This window comes from Astatotilapia calliptera, chromosome 3 (assembly GCF_964374335.1).
Source record: "Astatotilapia calliptera chromosome 3, fAstCal68.1, whole genome shotgun sequence".
Lineage (NCBI taxonomy): Eukaryota > Metazoa > Chordata > Actinopteri > Cichliformes > Cichlidae > Astatotilapia > Astatotilapia calliptera.
The window spans coordinates 48,859,596-48,884,504 of record NC_137424.1 but is presented as its reverse complement, the minus strand read 5'-3'; the positions used below and the strand labels follow the sequence as shown (position 1 = coordinate 48,884,504).

At 38.0% G+C, this 24,909-nt stretch overlaps 1 protein-coding gene across 1 annotated transcript; it reads left to right on the top strand.

The window, feature by feature from the left end:
- The first annotated feature begins 10,086 nt into the window (after window positions 1-10,086).
- On the top strand, window positions 10,087-13,240 carry LOC145423327 (complement C1q tumor necrosis factor-related protein 3-like). The gene is made up of 4 exons (XM_080295634.1): window positions 10,087-10,234; window positions 10,322-10,399; window positions 12,414-12,542; window positions 12,751-13,240. Exons 1-4 carry the CDS (start codon window positions 10,087-10,089, stop codon window positions 13,029-13,031), a joined length of 636 nt encoding a protein of 211 aa, XP_080151760.1. The 3' UTR covers window positions 13,032-13,240.
- Window positions 13,241-24,909: the final 11,669 nt, after the last annotated feature.

Sequence of the window (24,909 nt, the reverse complement as noted above, 5' to 3'; positions counted from 1 at the left end):
ATCACATTTTCACCTACAAGTGTCCTCAGTGTGACAAAATATAAAAAAAATAGAATCTGCCAACTGTGGGCAAGCCAATGTTACAGTAACTGAGATTAAAACAGAGATAAAAAGAGGAGATTGTAATACAGTAAAGCCAGCAGACTTGCCATTTCTGTGACTGTGGGTAGAAAATATAAAGTCTCACATGCTAAAGTTATTTGTTATTGCTTCTTTGAATTCCGACTAGTGTGTTCCAAGTGTTAATTAAGACTGAATTAATATTGCAATTATAAATGCTAGTTATAAAGATGTTTTTGATAGCAGTGAGGACAGCATTTAATATAAATTATTACACATGGCTATAAAAAATCCAAACAATTCCAGGATGTTCTTTCCATTTTCACTTTTAATAAAACATAATTAAATCATCATGACTGTTATATTTCATATCTTTGGTAAGTAAAACAAGGGATATGCTAATCTTTTTTTTTTACTTACAAGATGCTGTGTGATAACTGATAGAGGTGGGCAGATCCAAATACTGAGAGCATTGATATCAAAACTGTTATTGCAATTGGAATGATACTAGTGTACTTTGTTTCTATTGTAATTTGTTTGTATCCTCTTACTCAAGCTTGTCCTAGTGTTGTGGATCAGTGAGTCAGTGCCTTGCTCACTCGTGGCATACAGCTTAATGTCATCCATGTAGCAGAGGTATAGAGGGTCATACATAGCCCACTTGAGTGAAACTCCAATTTCTGTCAGTGTAAAGAAGTTTAACTACACATATAATCAATAAGATAGCTTCATAAGAGACAAAGAAGAACAGTTTCTACCACATGTCTCAGTTTTTCTTAGTGATAAAGGAATGCTATTTTAGTAGATGAGAGAAATCTTTCTGCTCTTTGGGTTTACATTGTAGGAGATACATGTGTAAAGTTACTGAATGCTAAAATGTGAATGGTCATGAGGGTGGGGGGTATTCATTAGTAAGATATGCTGTAAAACTTGTATAAATAGAATTAAAAGTCCAAAGTTTATGTTCTCCTAGACATTTTCCAAAGCCATCCTATAGGCCGGATTGGAGTCGAATTCTGGTCCCCTTATGTTTAAAAGCCCTTCTTTAAGTCCAGTATGTAGCCCACTGAATGGTGCTGTCATGGTCGGCTGTGTGGCAGGCAGGCAGGAGTGGTGGACCCAAAATGCAGGATTCTCAGGACACGAGGTTTAGACAGAAAATGCAGCTTTATTGCTGGAGCAGAACATCAAGATAAAATAAAACTCACAAAAGCAAACAAAACTCTAAACAGAGATGCAGGAGGACTGGAAATCCTAAACACGCAGCAAGTGAGGGTGAACAGACGTTAACGATGCGACACCGAGTAGGGGAAGACACAGACACTAAATACAAGAGGTGAACGGAGCAAAGAGGAAACAGCTGGGAGACACGGCTGACGTTGATTACACTGACGAGACAGGGAGAGCACAAAGCTGAACGCACTGACAAAGGACACAGACCTACAAAATAAGACAGGAAGCACACGCCAGACAGAGACAGACTCGTAAACAGGCATAATGACGTCATGGACAAACAGAGGGACATACGGGCAGAGAAGACCAAGCACAGGCAACCTAAACCAAACATAAGGGCAAGATAACAAAACCTAAACCAGACATAATCATCATCGTCATCAACATCATCATCAGATAACTAAAGAATCAGAATATAATTGTAATCAAAACAGTATCACCAGAGAATAACCAATCCATAATGCAAAAATAAACCAAAACATAAGAAACTCAAAATGCTGGGTCGACCCGACCCAGGACCGTGACAGGTGCTCAGTATATCTCAAATATGCTCTATGAAAAATACCTGAACCTTTTTGTGTTGTCTTTCAGGTCTGTTCTATTTAATAGCCCAGAGAAGCTGTGCCCTACCTTTTTGTGCCACGGACCAGTATTTCACAATCATGGACCGGTACCGCTCTGCGGCCCTGTGGCGGTTGGGGACCGCTGGCCTAGAGCACATTTGAAAACCAGAAGTTGACCCAAGGTGCTTTAGAGACAGGCACATTTACTTTCCAGGCCTCTAAAAACACCCAAAATTTGTAATTCATGACAAGCTGCAAGGTGTGTTTTGTTGTATAAGCTAAAGGTTATGGAAAGTAAAAGTCAGAGTGACTTAGTGGTCATTAAAATGTATGCACACACTGCTCTCCTTTGTACTTAACCTATATATAAGTATTGCTACTGGTATCGGTAACAATGGCCCTGCATTTACTTGATATCAGATTGATACCAAAATTTGCAGTATCATACAGCACCATTAACAGATGGTTTTCAAAAAAACAAGTGCAAATCCTATAAAAGTACATTTTCTTTGTTCTCTGAAACATTATTTAAGGATTAATCATCCATTTTTCAATGTATTGATGGCTATTTATCCATTCTATTGATCTGCAGTTGGATAATTGCTATAGACATTTATCAGGAATGTCTATTCATTATAAATGTCTTTAATTTTTTATCTTTTTCAAAACTTAACATACTCTAAAGCAGTGGTCCCCCGGGCCACAGACTGGTGCCAGTCTGTGAGTCGTTTGGTTCTGGGCCGTGAGAGTTGAGGCTCGGGTGGAAATTTATGGTTTCCAGGGTTTTTATTGTTAACTCGGTTTCCCTGGGTCTTTTCCCGTGTTGTAGTTGTGTGTCTTATTTTGAAATGCTGCTAATAAAGTTACACAATTACACTTTGAATTTGCGTTTATTATTATATTTACAAAATATTACCACAGTTTTTGTCTTAGTCGTATGATTTTTTTGTTGTTGTTGTACTATCTGCGACAACTAAAAATATTTTCTGACATTAAACTGATCCTAGGCGTAAAAAAGGTTGGGCACCACCAGTATGAAGTCATAAAATATGAACAGTATGTAAGGTGTAAGGAGTAATTTAGCATGACCTACGTGCTCTTTTAATCAGCTTCATTTTATATGAGTGTTTTGATTTTTTCTGATTTGATTTAAGTTCACCAATTTGTGTGAAAATCTTTGAAAATCTTATGTGTATCCCACTGTAACTTTACTGTATAAAGAGCTAACATCTCCAAATTTTTTTGGAGTAATAGGTCATTATAAGAAGTGTTTGTGAACTAAAAATCAAGAATGTGGGATAGTGTTTGTCCGTGATTTGGACAGCCCAGCGTGTGCTCCTGACACAGGGGAAACAAATTCTGTCGGGGAGACCTACCTTGGCACCACCGCTGTGCAGATGAAGCGAAAGGCAAGTGGTCATCATATTTTCTAGTCTTTGGCTTGGAAGGAAGTTGGTTTGAAAACATATTTGGCAATGCTTCATCTTCTGCTTTGCATTTGTGTGGGAGCCCCGTCAAAAACCTGTCCGGGCATGTTTACACACCTTTCCTTGTGTTAGAGCCCTTGTGTTGCTTTGAATAATGGCTACTGCATTATAGGAACAGTAAATTCAGCTGATGGACACCACAATACAAACTTCCAGCTACAACTGATATGTTTTTGATCTGTGAATAAGTGAATAGTACGGTGGCCCTGAGAGGCCAAACGGACTGCAACTTCAGAAAACACTTGCAAAAAGAAAAATGCTGCAAAAAGGAAAACGCTGCAAAAAGAAAGACGCTGCACTGCAACTTCAAGAAAAACGCTGCACTGCAAAAAGAAAAACTCTACAAAAAGAAAAACGCTGCAGAAAGAAAAACGCTGCAAAGAGAAAAGCGCTGCAAAAGCACACAAAGCACAACGGAAATAGGAAAAAAGACAACGGAAAGCTTCATTTCTAAGGCTACATTAAACATTATCTTTGTTAGAATTACCTTTGAATGTATATTCCAGATATCTGTAGTATTATTAGAATCATGAGATTACAACACATTTACCTCTCCTCCACTTCTTTGAAGCGTGTCCCAGTCCTAGCGCACTGGTTATCATGTTTTGGTTCGTGCAGCTGGTCCATCGGGTTATTGTCTCCCCAGGAATTTTTTTCCTATTTCCGTTGTGCTTTGTGTGCTTTTGCAGCGCTTTTCTTTTTGCAGCGTTTTTCTTTTTGCAGTGCAGCGTTTTTCTTGAAGTTGCAGTGCAGCGTCTTTCTTTTTGCAGCATTTTTCTTCTTGCAAGTGTTTTCTGAAGTTGCAGTCCGTTTGGCCTCTCAGGGCCACCGTAGAATAGGTATTAAAAACAGTATAAGTATTAAAGTACAGCTGCTGCCTGAGCTGTACAGTTCAGACAAATCACTAAAACACTACTGACTGAAAGAGATGCATTAATCACAGTCAATTGTAAGATTTCCAAACAGCATCAAACTTTGTATATTATAAAAACAACTCAATGGTGATAACATTAAACTAATATTTTGAATTATTTATTTAATGTGCAGCAGCATTCATGGTATAATGCAAATTATAAATTGGAATATAATTTTAAAACAGTTTGCTTTTACTCTCATGGTCCCACATCATGCTAAAGTTAAACAACCACAAAAGGGCAAAGTGTTAGTCTCTGAAAATAAAATTGCATAATTTTTAACATGACACTGATGAACCTGCTTTCAGCCACAACTCTTCTAAATATGAGTCAATTTCCTCTGAGCTAAAATATACCTCAGTAAGTGACTTAACTTCACACTAATCCTACTTTACTGCCCTTTTGCCCTTGTTGCTTTTGCAGAAACCTAGACCTTCTTTCTGTCCAGCGTGCTGAAACAGATTAACATCCCCTACAGAATAACTAATATTAGAAATATTATTCTGAAATGAAAAAAATCCTAGTCCAGGTCACTCAGCACAGTCTAGTTCATTCAGCTAGTCCTCTAGCCATCACGTGTCACTTCATTTTTTTTTTTTTTTTTTTTGCCTTTTAAGTCAGTAGCACCTTTTGGGTTGCTTAGCATTAATGGGTAAAGGTTCCTAAACCTACAATTTCAAAAAAGGTTTCTGGTTGATCTATGTTATGCCATCTGCTCTTCCTCCAGTAGAGGGAGTCATTTGTCCACTAGCAGTTGAAACTCCAGATTTGACTGCTGTACCAAACTGTGACTTGGCTGAGGTATGTAGCACTTTGTCTTCCTCGCCATTAACCACGCAACTGCATTATAGCTCTGTTACCAGCTGCTTCTCTTTCCACTACCTGCCTGCCTTCTGTATCTCTCTAAATGTCTTTACTGTATGAACTACCAAAGACTTAACATTACTGTGAAGCAAAAGTACCCAGTGCCAAATCTCTGCAACACCTGGTACTAATAAGAAACACATGAGCGGAAGGCAGCCGTCAATACTGACATGATGACATTTAGACTTTTCTTTAACAGTTTGGAGGAACATGTTCAGCATGTGAGACAGGTCCTGCAAAGACTTTCAGAATAGCTGAACCACTCACCAGATGCACATCAATCAATCCACCCTTCATCTGGGATTCTTACACTTCTGCCCCCATGTTCAGCTAATCACACCCAACACATCAATTAACTGTTGAGGTGAATGGTTTTGATTCTAGAGTAGATGTAGTGTTATCACAGCAAATTGATATCAAATTGCAAGCATGACCTTTGTTCTCATGATGCCTGATCCCAGAAAGCGTAATTATGATGTGGGTAACTATGAACTTTTTGGCTATTAATTTGGCTTTTTTGAGTTGGGGCACATTTAATCTGCCAAGCATCTCAACTCCTGCTGGGTTCCTTTTTTTCTTTTTTGCTGGCCTGGTGGAAGGAACATCAAAATTAATGCATTTCCACACCAGTTCTCCACTACTCCACTTTTTTAGAGAAGCTACATAATAGCAGCATATAAATGCTGTGGGATCCTTCTCTTGGGAGGGTGAGTCAGTGCTGCAGGTGCATGTGGTGATGTCTACTATAGCAAAAGACATTCTGAACTTAATGATCTTTCAGTGTGTGAACATTTCTAAGGTTGTGGCAGCTGATGTCACACTACTCTGCTCATTCATCTTTTCTTGTGAAAAGATTTATATGTGATTTATATTGTCTCTATCAATTTCAATTCAATTTTAAGATTTTAAATTCTTAAATTACAAAAAATGTGTTTTTGGTGCCATTACACTCACAAAGGTCAACGAGGTATCTGGCAATAGAGCTCCACTGAGACATACCACGCTGAAACTTTGCTTGCCTGCATGTATAATTATTTATATTAAATTTTTTTGTATATTTTTGACAAACTGATAACATTCAAGGCCACATTGACTTACTTCAACCATACTTTTAGTGACGGTTTATTTATCTTAGAGTTTGGCACCATGACAGTAAACAATGAAAATAATACGGTAGGATAGAGCCAACTAGCCTCCAAATTTAATTTGTTAGATTGAGGAAAAGTTCATAGTTTAAAATAAGTTAGTTCACAAACACAAATACAAATAGTAAAGGCTATCCAGAACCTCAAAACGTGACAGTCCTGAGTTAATGAGTTTGGAGTGAGGTCAGGCTAAAAGAAGCAAACGTGAAAACAAAATCATAAAAGATCACGGTTTGTGTTTATATACCCCAGCTCCCAAACTTACATGTGCACATTGAGCACTCAAGCCCTTAAAATGTGACATCAAAGAGTCCTGAGGTAATGAGTTGGGAGTGAGGCTAGGCTCAAAACTGCAATAATCTGATAATAAAATAATAAAATGGCACAATAACAGGAAGAAAATAAGGTTGTATTCAATGCAGCAACTGGTGTTGATGGAGAACTTTGACCGTTCAGCAGAAATACAACTAAATGGTGGCAATGTTTACACTCTCTCATAAAAAAATCTGTTTAGACTTTATCTCTTGGAATGATCTTTCGTTTGAAGCAATTAGTTTTTAGCTACACTAAAAGTGTTTTGCCAGTAAGTGTACTAGTTCCTTATTGATCTGGGTTCAACTTGTGCAGTTACACAGATACACAAAAGATTTAAAAACAAGTCTATTGATATGTTAATGATTAACAGACTAAACTGCATAAAAGGAGCATCAACCATGTTAATCAGAGGTTTGAAGATTGTGTGATGCTGATTCAGCTTAGACGATGAGCGCTTTATGGTTTATTTTTCTGTTCTGTGGCTTGAGTCTGTCACAGAGTGATAGTGAAAATGCTACTGGAACACAGCTGTGCCATCCTGACATTTATAATTTCCTGAAAGAATTTGGAGTCATGACAGAAAAAGTTAGATCTATGGAAGCCAGACTTAAGGACAGTGAGACCAGGCTTAAGGAAACTACAACCAGGCTGGAGTACAGTGAAACTAGGCTGAAGGAGAGTGAGACCAGGCTGAACGACACTGTAACCAGGCTGAAAGACAGTGAAAAACAGATTTTGGTGCTGCAATACAAAGGTAAAATTGTGGACAAATAATCAATTTCAATGAAACATTACTCATCCAAGATAAATGTCAAAAGACAGAATGCTGTCTCTTGTCAAAGAAGTCATAATTATGTCTGCAAGAGGTAAAACATATTCTCATATTTTGGTTTGGGGTACTGAAACTAGAACTAATGATGTTGTTCTTAATTCTCCAGAAAGAACAAAGGTAATATTCAGTGCAGCAGGAGGAAGAGGAGATATATCAATTGGACCCTTCAACACAGAAACTACATTAGCCTTCAAAAGAGTGATTACAAACATTGGAGATGCGTATAATAAATACACAGGTACGACTCGCAATATTGTTTGTGTTAACTAAATAAATTAGAAAAAAATGATAGTATCATTTTACATATACATATACTTTTCAATTTAACTGAAAAGTTAAATGACAAGTACTATTGTATGCTGACTTAATAAGTTTGATGTGTCACATGGCCCTCTTCCTATTGAAAAAACAAAAGTTGTATCCAAGATGGCCGACTTCTAAACGGCCACCATGGTCACCACCCATCTTGAGGAGTTCGCCCCCTCACATATACTAATGTGCCGCAAACAGGACTTTAATATCACCAACCATTCCCATGTTATTACGGTGTATCCATATAAAAGGCCCACCCTGTAGTATTGAAGTATATTGCTGATTTGCGATGTTGACTTTCTGCTTTTAATTTACAAACTGTGACCAGAATTCTTCTTTTTCCTCAGGAGTCTTTATAGCACCTGTCACAGGAATTTACTACTTTTCAATTTTTTATCATTCTGGAAGAAACGGAGCACTGAAACTGTACATGAACAATCATTTGATTGCCATGACCCATCATGACCAGCCAGAAAAACATGGATCTAAAAATGGAGGAAATGCAGTATTCCTGCAGATGCAGACAGGAGATCAAGTGTATGTGTGCTTGGGTCCAAACTCACAAGTTTGGGGATCAAACTATCATACGACTTTCAGTGGGTATTTAGTTACTCCAATATGAGAAACTGAATGAAGCTAATTATTACTGGCTCATAAGCTCAGGGAAAGCAAATGGAACGATGCTTCTCTCCCCTTCTTCAGTGAGGAGAGAGCTCATTGTATCTGCCTTTTAGTTTCTTTCTTTTACCTTTAATTTAACTTTTCTTCTGCTTTAGTCATCTGTGTGTTATTTTATATTTTATAACTAGATAGACAGAAATTAAATAAATAAATAAATAAATATGAGGTTGAGTTAAAGAACAGCAAAAAGTAAGACTGAGACTGTGCAAAAGAGTGGTGTAAATTGCATTAATAAAAACAGTATGCAGACTGTAAATCTACAAAAAGCTGCAAGTAAACAGAAGTATGTGTGTGAAATCTTACGCCTCACAAGTGACAAGTGTCATTTTGTAACAATAGTAACACATTTTTTCGCTTGTCTTAATCCTTTTTATCACTTATATAATGCATTTTAAAATGTTCCTTAATGTTAACCTAACCCAAATAAACATGTCTAAACTACAAATACATGTGTTATTTCCACACTGTTCTTTCCCTGTAATTACTTACTGTTTATTACGCATACTTTGACACAAACAGATAATAAAGGTTTAAGAAATGCTATTGATTAACAGATGATTATAAAACAACAAAAGAGAAGCTGAAATATGAATAACTATAAACACATTTCCAGCCAGGAAAGTCAATAAAGAAGCACATGAGGTAATAAACTGAAACCATTTACTGAATGATACTGCTGATAGACTATTTGATGTTTCAGTCATTACTTTCAATGAAACATGATGAACAGCGGTTTATTTTCTAAGTATCTTTACAGCATGTACTAAAATTCTTTATTATTTTATCTTCGTCTGTCATGCTGCCAGTGTTTGCTTACAATACAGTGCATTGACAATTAGAAATATTAATACACTGAGTATGAAACAGCATGCATGTATGCAAAATATGTGAAACTGAAGCATTTCAGAAATACGATTTTTGTATGTCTCTGAAAAAAACAATAACAATTTATTGGTCAACATTTAATACACCTGATGGACATTTGTTTTGTAATTTTGGCTGAAAATATAACAAAATTAAAATAATATCATCTTTCAGCAACCATTCAAATTTCCCCTCTAATCCAAATGGTTAAGCATTAAGGCAGTGTGAAGAGCACGTGGTAAAATCAGACAGAGCTGGTTGTTTCTGCTCGTCTTCAGACAGGAGTACCATGTTAGTAGTACTGTGATAACTATATGCATTTATACTTATTTGAACACAAATAATGCCCAAAGAACAACATGTAGTAAAATGCTTGTGTCCAAGCTGCGGACAGGCTGCAGACGTAGCCATTTCAGGGGGTCTAGCAGGACCCTTACTGGATACTGGGTGGGAATCCAACTTTTGACTTCCACTTTAAAGGTGTGTAGTCTCAGGTTCAAACACATATATAGATATAGATATAGATATAGATGTATTCAATATATACTAGAGTTTGAGCTTAGACAATGGCAACTACACTGAGACTGTTTCCTAGTAAATGTATTACTATTTCCTCAATACTCTTCTGTTGAGTTTAACTAGTACAGACTGATAACAGCTGGATAAAATATTTTTAAAAAAAAAGTTTATTAGTCTGTTCATAGTTAACATGTGAATGTTAACTATTAACATAAAAGCATTATACCATAAAAGCAGGTAGATCAATCACATTAATCAGATCTCTGCAGGGTGTGTGACACTGAATCAACTTGAAAGATGGATTTTGACATTTTATGCTATATAGTGCTGTTCTGTGGCTGGAGTTTAGCTCACAGTCATAACAATGCTACTGAAACAAAGTCATGCAATCCTGACATGTGCAAATTCCTGGTAGACTTTGGGGTCATAATGGAAAAAGTGAACTGTATGGAAGCTAAGCTAAAGGAGAGTGAAGCCAGGCTGAAGGACACTGAAATGAGCCTAAAGGAGACTGTAACCCAGCTGAAACAAGACAGTGAGACAAAGCTGAACCACACTGCAAACAGGCTGAAGGAGAGTGAAAACCAGATTTTGGAACTGCAACACAAAGGTACATGAAGGGCAATTTTATTGATTAATCTAAACACTTTTTTCATAATTGTTTTTGGTTGAATCCTCAGTTTGACTGAACCTTATGTAATCATCAAGGAATAATGTGAAAAGACAGAAGCTGCATGTAAATGTGTTTACTGTCAGAGAGTATTAAAGGTACAATTTTGAACTGCATCTCCAGCAGTGGACAGGGGAAAGGACTGGACTGACAATGAATGAAAAAGCAGTCAATGCCCAAAGAAAATCCCTGAAAGATCTTTACAAAACCTGGAAAACTACTGCCCAAGTAATACGATTTGAAAGTCTAGCTCTTTAGAAGTAAAATGCAAAGAAATGAGCTTTGTCTCAAGGCTTTTAGTTTTGTTTATTTACAGCAGTTATTCTGTGTCCCGCTCTACATTTGCATTGCTTTCTCAAAATACTCTCCTGAGGTCCAAAGCTGCAAGTTTAAACCACTTTAAAGAATCTCAAACTTTCTCCAGCACAGTTAAGTTCTGATGATCAGAAAATGATTTTTTTTCTTTGTCTGTTTCAGATTTATTATTGTGTGTACTTACCCAGTACTATACAAAGGTACTTCAAAATGAACCAATGAAATTAAGTTGGATTTTATGTATATACACAGGATGCTGTCTTTGCAGCTGTCAGTACATTGCCAATAAACAATAAAATTTAATTTTAAAAATCTGATCTGATTTTTAAGATCAAGTGAGATGAATTTGACTGCTCTGTGACTTGACCAGTCATGCCTTTCTGATGTGTCACGTCATAAGAGAGCTGGTTGTCATGAGAAACTGAACTGTGCAACTGAAATCTTTTGAAAATGGTTTCAAGAAAAGTTGTTTTTTGAGAAAGACCAGATATAATCAATGTAATATTAGGACTGGGAGATTGAACAGGTGGACACTTAGGTTCTTTAACCTCCTAAGACCCGAACTCTTCCATGGCATACATTTTTAATTTCTCTTTGATATTTGGGCATATGTGATCATGAATGTAAAAACAAAGAATTACCAGATTTTTTTTTTTACCTTATTTTTGTTTTTAAGAAAAATAAGCGCCACATATGAGGATATTCGTTTAAAATTTTGATAGAACAGTAGCAGTATAATGTCCTCGTAAGAGGATATCAGGCCCTTGTAGAGCAAAATTGAGTATTTTGGTCTAAATAACCCAAAAATGCGATGTCCACATATGTGGACGCCGGGTCCTAGCAGGTTAAAACAGACACACAGTTACTATATAGAAGAATGAGATATTAGTCCCTACCAAGAATTCACAGGTATGACTGATTAGAAGGTATCAGTGAATGGACTAGTTAGGTTTAATGAAATTACAAGTGTGTTGAAGGATATTATTGATATGGTATTTTAACTATTGCAACTTTTAATAACAATGACCAACAGCCTTGTGTTATTTACAGCAGCGGTCTCCAACCTTTTTTGCACCACGGACCGGTTTATGCCCGACAATATTTTCACGGACCGGCCTTTAAGGTGTCGCGGATAAATACAACAAAATAAAACTAGTACCGGTACCAAAAAAAAAGGAGATTTATTCATAACACACGTGAAAAGACCCAGGAAAACCGAGTAAACGATAAAAACGATAACAAAATAACGCTGAAAACCGATAAAAACCCTGAAAACCATACATTTCACACCTAAGCCTCAACTCTCGCGGCCCGGTACCAAACGACTCACGGACCGGTACCGGTTGGGGACCGCTGATTTACAGAGCTTGTTTTTTTGGGGTTTTTTTTTTCTTGTGTTTGGCTCAGGGTGATGGTATGGCAGAAAGTAGTTGTCCTAACATCCTAAAAGAGTTTGATGCCATAAGGCAAAAACTCAGAGATCAAATACTAAAATACCAAGATACTCTGTCTTTTTTTGACGAGTCATAATTCACAAAACTGCAGGAGACATAAGACAAAATACATGTTTTTGTGTGGAGACAATCATAGATTTACTTTACACAAATGTATTATATTTTTTATGATTTGTTTTCCACAGAAGCAACCAAGATAATATTCAGTACAACGTTAAGAGGCAGTGGACATACTGGACCTTTCAACACAGACACAATCCTAGTCTACAAAGGAGTAATTACCAATATTGGCAATGCCTACAGTCCAGTAACAGGTAAGAGTTATGCAGCACTTTTTACACAAAGCAAAATAACGCATATAATCAGTTTATTAAATTTTACAAAGCAGTTTAAAAAGCAGACAGTTGTGACATATTTATTTGGTTGAAGGACAATAAAAAGGAAATACAATACTGCACAAATGATCTCCAGTTTGAGTTTTCAGATTATTTTTAATGTGACCACTGCTCTTCTACTCTTCAGGTGTCTTTACAGCACCCGTTGCAGGTGTTTATTACTTTACCCTCTTCTATCATGCTGGAGGAAGTCATACACAATACCTGTTTCTCCATAAAAACAGTGAAGTGATGGTGATGACAAATGATCACGTGACACACAGCGATGTAGCTGATAATGGAGGCAATGCGGTGTTCCTGCAGCTGCAGCAAGGGGACAAAGTGTACGTGCGCATGGGTGCAAACTCACATGTTTGGGCATCAGAAAGCCAAACAACCTTCAGTGGTTTTTTGGTCACTCAAATGTGAGGAACAGCAAACATACATACAAGATAACAATAACAGGGTGAAGTTAAGGCATTTTTCATAGACTCACCTATGTAAAATGCACTAAAACAATGAAAACCTTTTCCACGTGTCAAAACATGCAAAGTCATTCAATCACTTCAGCTCTGTGATCAGCAAATAGTGATCAGCAATACTGCAAATGTTATTTGTATAAATGAAGATTGTAAGGAGACTCAGTAAGTATGATAATCACTGTCTTTGTCACAGTCAGGGTGAAAAAAGAGAGCAGCAGCTGTTCTTGATGTTGGTATCAAAACGTGTGCTGTGTAAATATATGAGATGGTATCTTTAGGGAATAAGTCACACTCCCTCTGTGTGTTTTGTCTGTGTTTGGTTAGCAGGTCCAAATGTGATACTGACCTCTTCTGTTTTTTTTCTGTGTACTGTGTATAAATGGCACAAGAGTTTTAATTGATTGGAATTCAGTGACAAACATGTTTCTAATGAGCCTCAGAGCTGGCTGCAGTGTAGCATCACAACAGTTTACACAAATACAGATTTCTGCTATGAAGAAACATGAAATATGAGTATCTTTAGCTGAGAAGTCACACTTCCTCTAAATGTGTAGTATGTTTGTTATAATTTTTTTCAGGTTTCTTGGTCTGACAGCATGGTAGAGAGATCTCAGAAATACCACTACCAATTCTTGGATTTGCTGTACGATGTAAAAGTCTTGAGACATCCAATATCTATTATTTCTTTGTTTCTTTATTCTGCTTCCTGTCTTGTATTTTTATTAGTGGTCTTAAACAATAGTTAAAAAAAAAATCCAGAACTTTGGATACTGGATATTGACTATTTTTTCCACTCATTTTCAGTCCAATCTTTGTACCTGACCATTTTCAGAAGAATGTCTTTTTGTTTGTTTTTTTGTTTAACCCTTTAAGACCTACCATAGAACCAAGTCCGCCAGAGCTTATATTATATTTTTACATGCTGTGGAGCCATTTTTGGGAGCATTTCAAGTTGCTATACATCAATACAACCATTATAGCCCAAATTTTAATAATATGTATGCATTAAGTGCATAGTAATTAAATAAATTGCAAAAAAGTACAATAAACTACAAAAAAATAGAAAATCATTTTTGTTTTGTTTATTTTTTTTACATATATTTCTAGTTAGAGAAATTTAAGAGGCTTATCGCTCAAAACTGTAAATACAAAAAGTTGCACAAAATAGTTTCCCACCACGGGAAATTTATTTTAAGTGTCTTCATAGTTTTATTTTTGAAATACACCAATTTTTATATACTGCAGAAAAATGAAAATAAATGTAACAATGCAAATTTGCAAAAAAACCAGCATATGCATCAAAATAAACAGGTAATGTTGGACATACGATAGTTCGTGCTGGTGTCTATTCCAACGTAGAAAGTGTTACGAACAGCTGATCGGATCGGCTGTTCGTAGGCTCATGGCTGTTCACGACAGCTGTGAGCCTGTCCAAGATGTTGTCAGATGTCGTCAGAGTGACAGTACTCAAAGTGTGGTGGATTTTTGTTTGATATGTATAATTATGTAACTATATACACTATATATCTATGTGCACTGAACATATATATTTTAACTTTCACGTAGAGTCTTATGCACAAGACATTTTGCTTCACCGAGGTTTATTAAGGTTTTACAGTAACAGGACAGTTAATGCTGTTGAGAGTTCGCCTGAATAACTCACTCTCCAGCTCTGGTAACTAACCTCCTCCAATACACACTCAACGTCTTTCATGCAGCACAACCAAAACAGTAACATTGTAACAGAGATCCTGAACACATCACGATAAAATATCATACGATATAATCACACACACACACACACACACACACACACACACACACACACACACACACACACACACACACACACACACACATACTTTGAACCTACACTGATGTAGTTATAAGATTGTGCCAATTGCTGTGTAAGATTTAATAATTAGGATTAATGTGTGACCTTTGACTATGTTGTGACCTATTGTCAGAAGGCAAAGCAAAGGGTTAACCTAAGGGTGTCCCTTTGGGCAGGGCCCTCAGCAAGAGCCCTGAGCGTACCCTGGCCTGTACCTGACCCCTGCAGCTGTGTTTGGGTGCGTGGGAAAGTTACCCAGCAGCAAGGGGCGGGGATACTGGTCCCTATATATTAGGGGACCAGTGGACACCCCCAGCTCTTTTCCTCCTGCTGCTGCTTCCTGTCCATCTCTGTGTTGCTCTGCTGTCTGTGCTTAAGGCTGTACACCCCAGGGTTTTGCTTTGCTTGCTTTCTGCTTGCTAGATGTATGCATGTATTTTTCCTGCTGTTCATATGATTCAGTGTATTAAACTCTGTTCCAAGAATTCTACTCTTTTACAGAGCATCTTTTTGAGTGTCTTGATTTTAATTGGATCTAAAAGGGTTGGATCTCCACATCGTTGGTGGGAGAAGGTTATCAGGATGGCTTCAAAATTTGCGACCACAACAGCAGTCGCAAACTTCTCCAAGATGTCATCCGTGCTGCATCTAATGAGCCCAGTCTGAGAAGCCACGGCTCGCTCTATCGTTCCAATCAACATAGCGGGCAGCTTTGTGGGGATTTGAACAGCCGTTTCCGCTTTCTTTATTCTTTGATAAGCCAGGGCCCAGCCAGCGCTGATCAGCAACAACCCTGTTATCATGGTTCCGAAAAGGCAGATGTCTTCAATGGGCTCTCCCGGACCCAGGCTTCTCGAGGGTGTCAATTGCATTCAGGGACCAGTTGATCAAATCCATAATTCCTCTTTTAGGTTTTAGAGAACAGACTCTTCCAGGGTAAAGGGAGAAAAGTAGACAACACTAGACAGAGCCATGAGAAAGCCAAGCAGGAAAGATAAGGGAAGGGAGAGGGAGAAAGTGCGACTGCCCTCGTCAAGAGCCAAACGAGAGAGCTTAAAAACAACCTTGAACATGGAAACTACAGACTAAACTGGAAACTAGAAAATAAAACAACGCAAACTGGGAAAGCAAACCAGGAACTGAGAACTAGAACTAAGTCAGGACTACAAAGGGAGTAAACACAGCACGGTGAGAGTACAGCTCAATAATGGACAGAAAAAAATCACAGGGCTTAAATACACAAGCAGGACAACGAGAGGATAGGGAAAAGGTAGGAACACAGCTGGGACAAATCAGACCTAACGAAGCAAGACTAGACACACTGCACACAGGACAAGGACTAAGGAGACATATGGAACATAGCGACAAGGGTGACATGAAATGTGGGACACAGGAAAAGCATAGAGCAGACATGGGAACACAGGCTAAACAGAGGCTGAGGAGAACACTAAGGGAGGGAGAACAAAGATCAGTGAGAACTAAAGAAAACCGAAACCATGAATAACAATAATCAACATCAACATTATTACAAAGTCTGAAACAGTAACACTTACTTTGAATCATATAGGAAATAAAAAAAGTACCTAATGAATGGACTAGTTGTCATATAAAAATATTAAATTTGTCACATTTTCTGTTTAATTGTGCAGACAGGTAGTAGGCACAGCAACTGCATTTCCAATAAACCAAGTTCAAAAACGGACTCTATGGCTGACGCGTGTTCCTGGTTTCCAAAAGAAATTCTTCCAGCTAAAGTATGACTTGAAGATTGTTTATTTATTACAAACTGAAGATGTAACAATTAATTTTTTTCTGAATAAGCATGAAAGTTCCAAAAAACTTATCCAGAACTACCTGTGTACACAGTCATATCCTAACCTCTCTGTCCATGCCTCGCTTCTTCCTAAACCACACAGCTTTTCATGCTGCCATTGCACTTACATACTTAAAGTGGTAGGGACCTCTTTTAGATTCTAATCCCAAACAGTGACATATCATTGCCTTACATAAACATAACTTAAATGTTCAAATTTATCAATCCTGAACGATCAGTTATGTAACGAATTTATGTCTATCTAATCAAGTCATTTACTTGTAATGTGATCGATGGACTGCAGTCAGCCTCCTTTCCTGTCATGAAACTATTAATATACATATTGCATTTATTGCAGGTCTTTATTGTATTACATGCTTGCACCAAGCATATTGCATAAAAATCATCCATCCGACCTACTGCATTCTTTCAAGATGGCTGCTAGGGTGCAGACACACAGCTTGGCAGGTCCTGTGCTTTTGCCCAAAAAAAACAACCTAAAAACCATCTAAAAACCCCTGGATCTTGACATCAACTTGTCTTTTTGTTTTTATACAATTTTATCTTCTGTGGAGTTTGACATGTCTAAGAAAGCTGGATACCACTTTCCCTGCCAAATGGAGTCAACATCTTTTGTTCACAAGATTCTTGGATTTTGGTCATGCTAGACCACCCCCAGTAACAATTGTCCCTGGAGATACTGAAACTTGTTCTGACGCTATTTTTGGCTGGTGATATAGAACTAAATCCTGGAACTATTTCAAACATCAGTGATTTGGACTGGCTAAAACTAATTAGCCTAGTTAGCCTATGGGCACAGCTATCTCTGCATTGCTTTCCACCTCAACTAACTGTGCTCCAACCACCGTCCCAGTTAGTATACATCTGCAACTAATAGTGTTTACGCCCCTGTTGTCCGGGCCTCCGCTTCTGCTGTTTGGGTTACCACCTCAGCTCCTTGGGCCTCTGCTTCAGTTGCCTGGGTTTCTGCCTGGGCCTCCACCTCAGCTGCCTGGGCCTCCAGCTCAGTTGCCTGGGCCTACACCTCAGCTGCTTGGGCTTCCACCTCGGCTGCCTGAATCTTGGCTCACAAGTTCTTCTCCTGAGTCTGCGGTTGTCTTTCCAGAGCACACAGTATTCAGAAGGGATAGAATTGGAACAAGAGAAGGAGGAATACTTATGTAAAAAGACACCTGGATTGCTCTTTACTTAGTTCACCAATAGATGTTGAAATTATTTGGGTTAAAATCACTCTTTCTCCAGAAATGTCATTTACGTTGATCTGTTTATATCACCCTCCTTCCGCAAAGAATATTTTTTATGAACAACTACAGATATTACTTAAATATAATACTATAAATAATAAGTCTAATGAAATAATTGTAATGGGAGATTTTAATGTCAACTGGGACTGTGAAAACAGAAAAACACTCAAGGACATAATGGAGACTTTAAACTTTACTCAACACATTGAACAACCCACAAGAATAACAAAACAATCTTAAACTAAAATAGATCTGGTTTTTAGTAATAAGCCCGAGCGAATTATTAAATTTTACAATTTTATCACTGGTATTTCAGACCACAATTTTATATTATTCTCTAGAAAACTTATAAAATCATAGGTTAAGAATGACTTTCATAGTTCATCTAATAGGAGATCCTTTTATGAATTTATACCAAGAAGTCAGCGACAAAATGTAGCAGAAGCATTAGCATCAATTAACTGGGAGCCTTTATTAGCTGCTTGGCTAACACTAAAACAAACACTACAACACATTTTCTGAAGCTGCAGGTTGCTACTGTCATAGCATATACTTATAGTGCTATGTAGTGTAATAGCATTATGCCGATGATACACTAATACTCATTACAACAAAATACCGCAAAACAACATCATCACAATCATCTCAAAATATGGCCGAACAGTTGTTACTCAACTTACATGACATTCAGAAAAAGTTCGGTAACATAAAAGTTTGTTTGTCAGTACCTGTGGATTAATAGAGAGGACACCGAAGTTCGCGTCTTGCTCAGGCCGGAGCTCATTTATTTCTGAGCTGCGCATGCGCAGAGCCTATAGCTAGAGTCTATCTGGTAGTTCCACAGCAAGAACACCATCTACTGGCATAATGAAATATAACTATGGTCTTGTGTTAAATGTAGCAGAAGCATTAGCATCAATTAACTGGGAGCCTTTATTGTGTAGTGATGATCCACAATTCTGTAGCAGTCACTTCACTGACATTGCCAAGGATATTATATCAACATACTCCATTAGAGGTCGACAGAAAATAAAGACAACATCTAATCTGCCCTGGTTAAACAAAGAGTGCAAGAATCTAATGAAAGCAAGAGATCAATTACTAAAACAGTTCCTGAAAACAGGTCTAACTCTGGATAGTCAGAGATTTACTTCAATGTGGAACAAAGTAACAAGAAGTTTGAGACAGGCCAAAGCAATTTTTTTTATAAATATAATTGAAAGAGCCAAAGGTAATGGTAAAATTATCTGGCAACACCTAAATAAATTACATGGCTGTCATTCAAACAAAAACAAAAATACAATTGAACTATATGTAAATAACTCTATTGTTAGAGAGCCTCTATCTATTGCCAGTAACTTAAACACTTTCTTTATCTCATCTGTTAAGGAGATCAGTCAGAGCTTTGACTCAGTTGTATGCTCTGATAATGTGAATCATCACTCATATTTCAGACACTGAAGTTGCTAAACTAATTACAGGTTTAAAACAATCAAAAGCACTTGATGTATATGGTATTAACACAAATTTCCTAAAGGAACATATGGATTTTCTTGTACGTCCAACAACTCATGTTTTGAATATGTCTTTCAAACACTCCATTGTTCCAACAGATTGGAAAATTGCTGCAGTTACACCAATTTTCAAAGCAGGTGTGAAGACTGACATGGCTAATTATCACATACTCCCAGTCATATCTAAAATAGCTGAGAAGTGGGTGGTTAAACTCCTCACTGCTCACCTTGAAAACACCCAACCCTCATTACATCCATTGCAGTTTGGTTTTCGGGCAAATCACTCCACAGATACTGTCCTGTGTATGTTAGTGGAGAACTTGAAGAGCTTGCTGGACAAGAGTCCCTGTGTTGGAGCTTTATTTTTAGATCTGAAGAAGGCTTTCGACTCCGTAAACCATCAGATATTGTTGTCCAGATTGACTCAGTTTAATATCTCTAGTCAGGCTCTTCAGTAGTTTGCCTCATATCTCTCACACAGGAAACAGTGTGTGGTGTTGGACGGGGTTAAATCTCCATATTTAGACTGTGATACAGGGGTTCCTCAAGGATTATTGTTCTCTCTTTTTATCAATAACTTACCTGAAGTCTGTCCAAATATATTTGCTCAGATGTATGCGGATGATGCAGTTATATATACGCAAGCAAATAGTGTCCAGCAGGTGGCAAAAGATCTTACAGCTGCTGTAGCATTGATGCATAGCTGGCTGGAGGACTCATGCCTAATGTTGAACACCTCAAAAACTGTCTGCATGTATTTTTCAAAACGCCCCTTAAACTTGAAGCAGTCAAACATATTCCTGGATGTAGTAGAGTTTGAATTAGCTCCAGAATTTAAATATCTTGGGGTCATTATAGACCCAACATTATCCTTCAAGAGTCACATAAGTAAAGTGTCCCAAGGACTTAAATTTAATAATCTAAATTTTAATTATATACGTAGTAATTTAAACATGAATGTTGCAAAAACGTATTTTTAGTCAATGATCATCTCTCATAAAGACTATTGTTTGACGTCCTGGTCACTTACTTGTCCAACAACACTTAAAACTATTGAAAACATTTATAAAAGAAGTTTAAAACTACTTGACAAAAAACCGACTTCCCACCACCACTGTCATGTGTTAAAAAAACACTGAACTTCAATAACTTAGAGGAACTTAAAAGAGTGTGTTTAATATATAAAGTCTTACACTCCCTTGCTTCACCACCACTAAAGGAGTTCATTAGGCATAAAGAAAGCTCAGACAAGACCACTCGAGCTACAACCCAAGGAGACTTGTTTATACCCCACAGACAGACAGCATTTGGGCAGAACGTCCTCTCTGTCCAGGGCGGCCATTGGTGGAACAGTCTTCCTCAATTCATTAGAGAATGCTCTGCATTCACCTTGTTTAAGGCACAGGTTAAAAATTGGTTATGGACAAATCAAGTGTGTGATCATGTATAAGTTGTATAGTTGTAATGTTTTGTTTGGTAATAGAATTGTGTGTATGTGTGAGTTTGTTGATGGAGTTTTTATTATGAATGAATTATGAATTTCTTATGAATTATTATGTCTATTTTTTATGTTTTATGGACAACAGATGGAAATTAGCCCTTGGCTATAATCTGGTATGTTTACATTCATGTAATTTTTTTACATTTATGTTCATTAACATGCAGTGTCCTAAATAAATTAAATTAAATTAAATCAAATTATATATTCTGCTGATTAACATCTTTGGTATCTTGCTATGGTTGTGGTCTCACATTTTTCCAACCTATCTTCAAGCAGAAGGGATCGTACAAGGTGTTGTACTGAAAGAGTACAACACAGAGGCAGTTCTTTACATATGACAAAGAATCACAAAAACAAACAGAATCAGAATCTTGTTTATTGGCCATGTATATGCACAAACACATACAAGGAATTTGGTTCCGGTAGGTGGTGACTCTCAAGCACAGCAATGTAAATCACAACAATAAGTAAACAATGTACACACACACACACACACACACACACACACACACACACACACACACACACACACACACACACACACACACACACACACACACTTGTATTTGTATTTCTCTCTCTCTCTCTCTCTCTCTCTCTCTCATTCATATATATATATATATATATATATATATATATATAGTGTGTGTGACAGTTCAACTGTTTAGGAGGGAGATGGTGAGGGGAAAGAAGCTGTTCCTATGTCAGGTGGTCCTGGTCTGCAGGCTTCTGTACCGTCTGCCAGAGAGCAGCAGGTCAAAAAGTCTGTGTCCAGGATGTGAGGGGTCTGTGATGATTTTCCTGCCCATTTCCTGGTTCTTAGAGGTGCAGGTCCTGGATGGAGGGCAGGGGGGCGCCAATGATCTTCTCTGCTTCCCGTACAGTCTGCTTCACTCTGCTCCTGTCCTTTTTGGTGGCTGCTCCATACCAGACTGTGATGGAGGAGTACAGGACAGACTCAATGACCACAGTGTAGAACTGGATTAGCAGCTCCTGTGGAAGACTGGAGTGGACTTCCCCATTTGTCTCAGGAAGTACTAATCCTAAACAACAAAAACAAAACTAAAGATTATAAAAAAGACTAAAATGTGATATAATGATATAAAGCAAACATACAGTTTTTCATCGTTTCTCACATGTGAGTGACCAACACACACCCAGTAATTTACAAATGCTTTTTTCATATGTGTATTTGACTGGGTTTTGCTAATGTGAAAGTTGTAAACCAGGCAAACCATGGTTCCCTTTCAGTCGATTCACACATATAGCCGCTGTCATCACAGTCATCCCTCAGTTCGATAGCCGCTCTTCACCGAGCCAAACTGCTCAGTGGGGCCACCTTGTGTTGTACCTCGTTCCTCTCCTTCAGGGAACAGAAGTTATAGACATAACTGTTCGTTCCCTTTCAGTCGATTCACTCAGTACAACACATAAGTATGGGACATATATACACGCCCCGCAGAGCAGGGGCGTGTATATATGTCTTTTTGCTAACATCCTAAAAGAGTTTGATGCCATAAGGCAACAACTCAGAGATCAAATACTGAAATACCAAGATACTCTGTCTTTTTTTGACGAGTCATAATTCACAAAACTGCAGGAGACATAAGATGAAATACATATTTTGGTGAGGAGACAATCATAGATTTACTTTACACAAATGTATTATATTTTTTATGATTTATTTTCCACAGAAGCAACCAAGATAATATTCAGTGCAGTGGACATACTGGACCTTTCAACACAGACACAATCCTAGTCTACAAAGGAGTAATTACCAATATTGACAATGGCTACAGTCCAGTAACAGGTAAGAGTTACAGTCTTCTGTATTCAAGGTTCAAGGTTCTTTATTTGGAGGGGGGGACATTATATAACTGGTATATACATTGGGTGAATGTGCAGTAGTAGCAGCAAGCAGGTGAATTCTGTACATTAATAAGAATAGACATCTGACTATTTTACAGAATAGACAATATAAACATATTTAAAATTAAAGGAGTTTGAAATGTAAATTATGCCTGGGTTTAGAGTGTCTGGAAGAGAGTCCTGTCTCAGTCAAATATAGATGATATGAGAGGGCGGGTGTGTGTGTGTTTAGGGCCCGGATGGCTTGGGGATAGAAGCTGCTCTTGAGTCTCTCTGTCCTTGTATATTCAGTAATTCAGCATTTTTGGGTTTTTTTTACACAAAGCAAAATAACACATGTAATCAGTTTATAAAATTTTACAAAGCAGTTTAAAAAGCAGACAGTTTGCTATTTATTTGGTTGAAGGACAACAGAATGAAATAAAATAGTGCACAAATGAATTTGAGCAGCACTTGTAAAGTGTACCTGCAGAGCTTGGTAGTTCTCCCATACTACTTTCACTGTTCTCTCACTTGAAGCAACCCAAACATAATAACCATAGAACAGTAGAACATAATCTTGAGTCTTGAAGATGGTTCATTTCTTTACCCCTGAAAAATATACAAAAGCAGATTCAGCAAAATACAATCACAGTACACCAAATGAAAAATGAGAAATACTGTACAAATCATTTTACCTAGAAAAGGCTCCAGCACGTTTTGGGCTCCACTTTCCTTTCACTTTGGGCTTCGCAGTTTGTGGATGCTGCACTTCTCCTCCCTAGTGCCAGCCATGTCTGCACATATGTTTGTGCGTTAAACTGATCCAAGGGTGGTCCGTTGCATTTCAGGAAAATCATATTTGAAAGCCTTTTGATGTCGAGAGAGTTTCTTTTATCTGTCAAAGTATCATTCATTGAGCTGAAAGCTCGCTTGCATTCACTTGTTGATACTGCAATGGTGTGGACAGCTGTAAGAAGCGGCTTCAGGGCTGCTGGTGTCTTGGAAGCTTTAAGGTCTTTATACGCCCTAAATCCTAGGACACTTTCCCTCTCCCCAACTCTGAATCTCTGACATAAACGTCTGACCGCTGCATCCCCATATTGAATATCTAGAGATGCAGGCCAGGAGTCAGACTGGAGGACCTTGATGTCTGAGAGGAGGTGACTATCTATCTTTTCAGATGAGGTTTTACTGACATGGGAGGAAGTTGTTGGAGTCATCCTGCACTTAACATTTTCAGCCAGCCTACGGAAAAATTGGCCATGGTTGATTTTTATAACCCTCTGATTTTCATGCAGGCATACATTTCTGAAGATTTTCTCCTTTTCAGCTTCAATGGCAGTTTGTGTGTAGGGACCAGGTGTGGATACCATTGACTCAAACACCCGGATTTGTCGGTCCAGCTGCCTGTCGGCTTGATCCAAAGTCATGTCCCGTCTCTGGAGCATTCTTGAGAGGTCACTGAGTTCTGTGAGAGCGTCATACATGATGCCAAGATTGACCACAAAAGAAACAGTAGTGAGAACATCATTGAGTCCTTTGTATTTTGCTCTCTCTCTTGAGTCCCTGCTGGTATCAGCAGCAGCACTTGTAAAGTGTACCTGCAGAGCTTGGTAGTTCTCCCATACTGCTTTCACTGTTCTCTCACTTGAAGCAACCCAACGCACTGATAAAACACGGCCTATCACAAGGAGACGTTGTCCAACATTGTGAGCACTCTCGGTTAACTCCCTTTGGTTTTTTGGTGATGCATGGTAGAGGGAGTAAAGCTGATCTAAGAATATTTTAAAGTGGTTGATTCCTCCTACCTCCTTCAAAACATCACAAACTGCCAGTTCCAGTCTGTGATTGGAACAATGCCAGACAAACAGGTAAGGGAATTTGGAACAAAGCTGCGCGGCAACTCCTGCTTTCCTCCCAAGCATCACTGAGGCTCCATCACAAGCAAATGCCAACAAATGTTCCTGTAGGTAGTGAGGGTCAAAGCCATTATTATGAAGACATCCTAACAGTGCTTCAGTGATGTCCTTTGCTGTGGTCCCCTGCA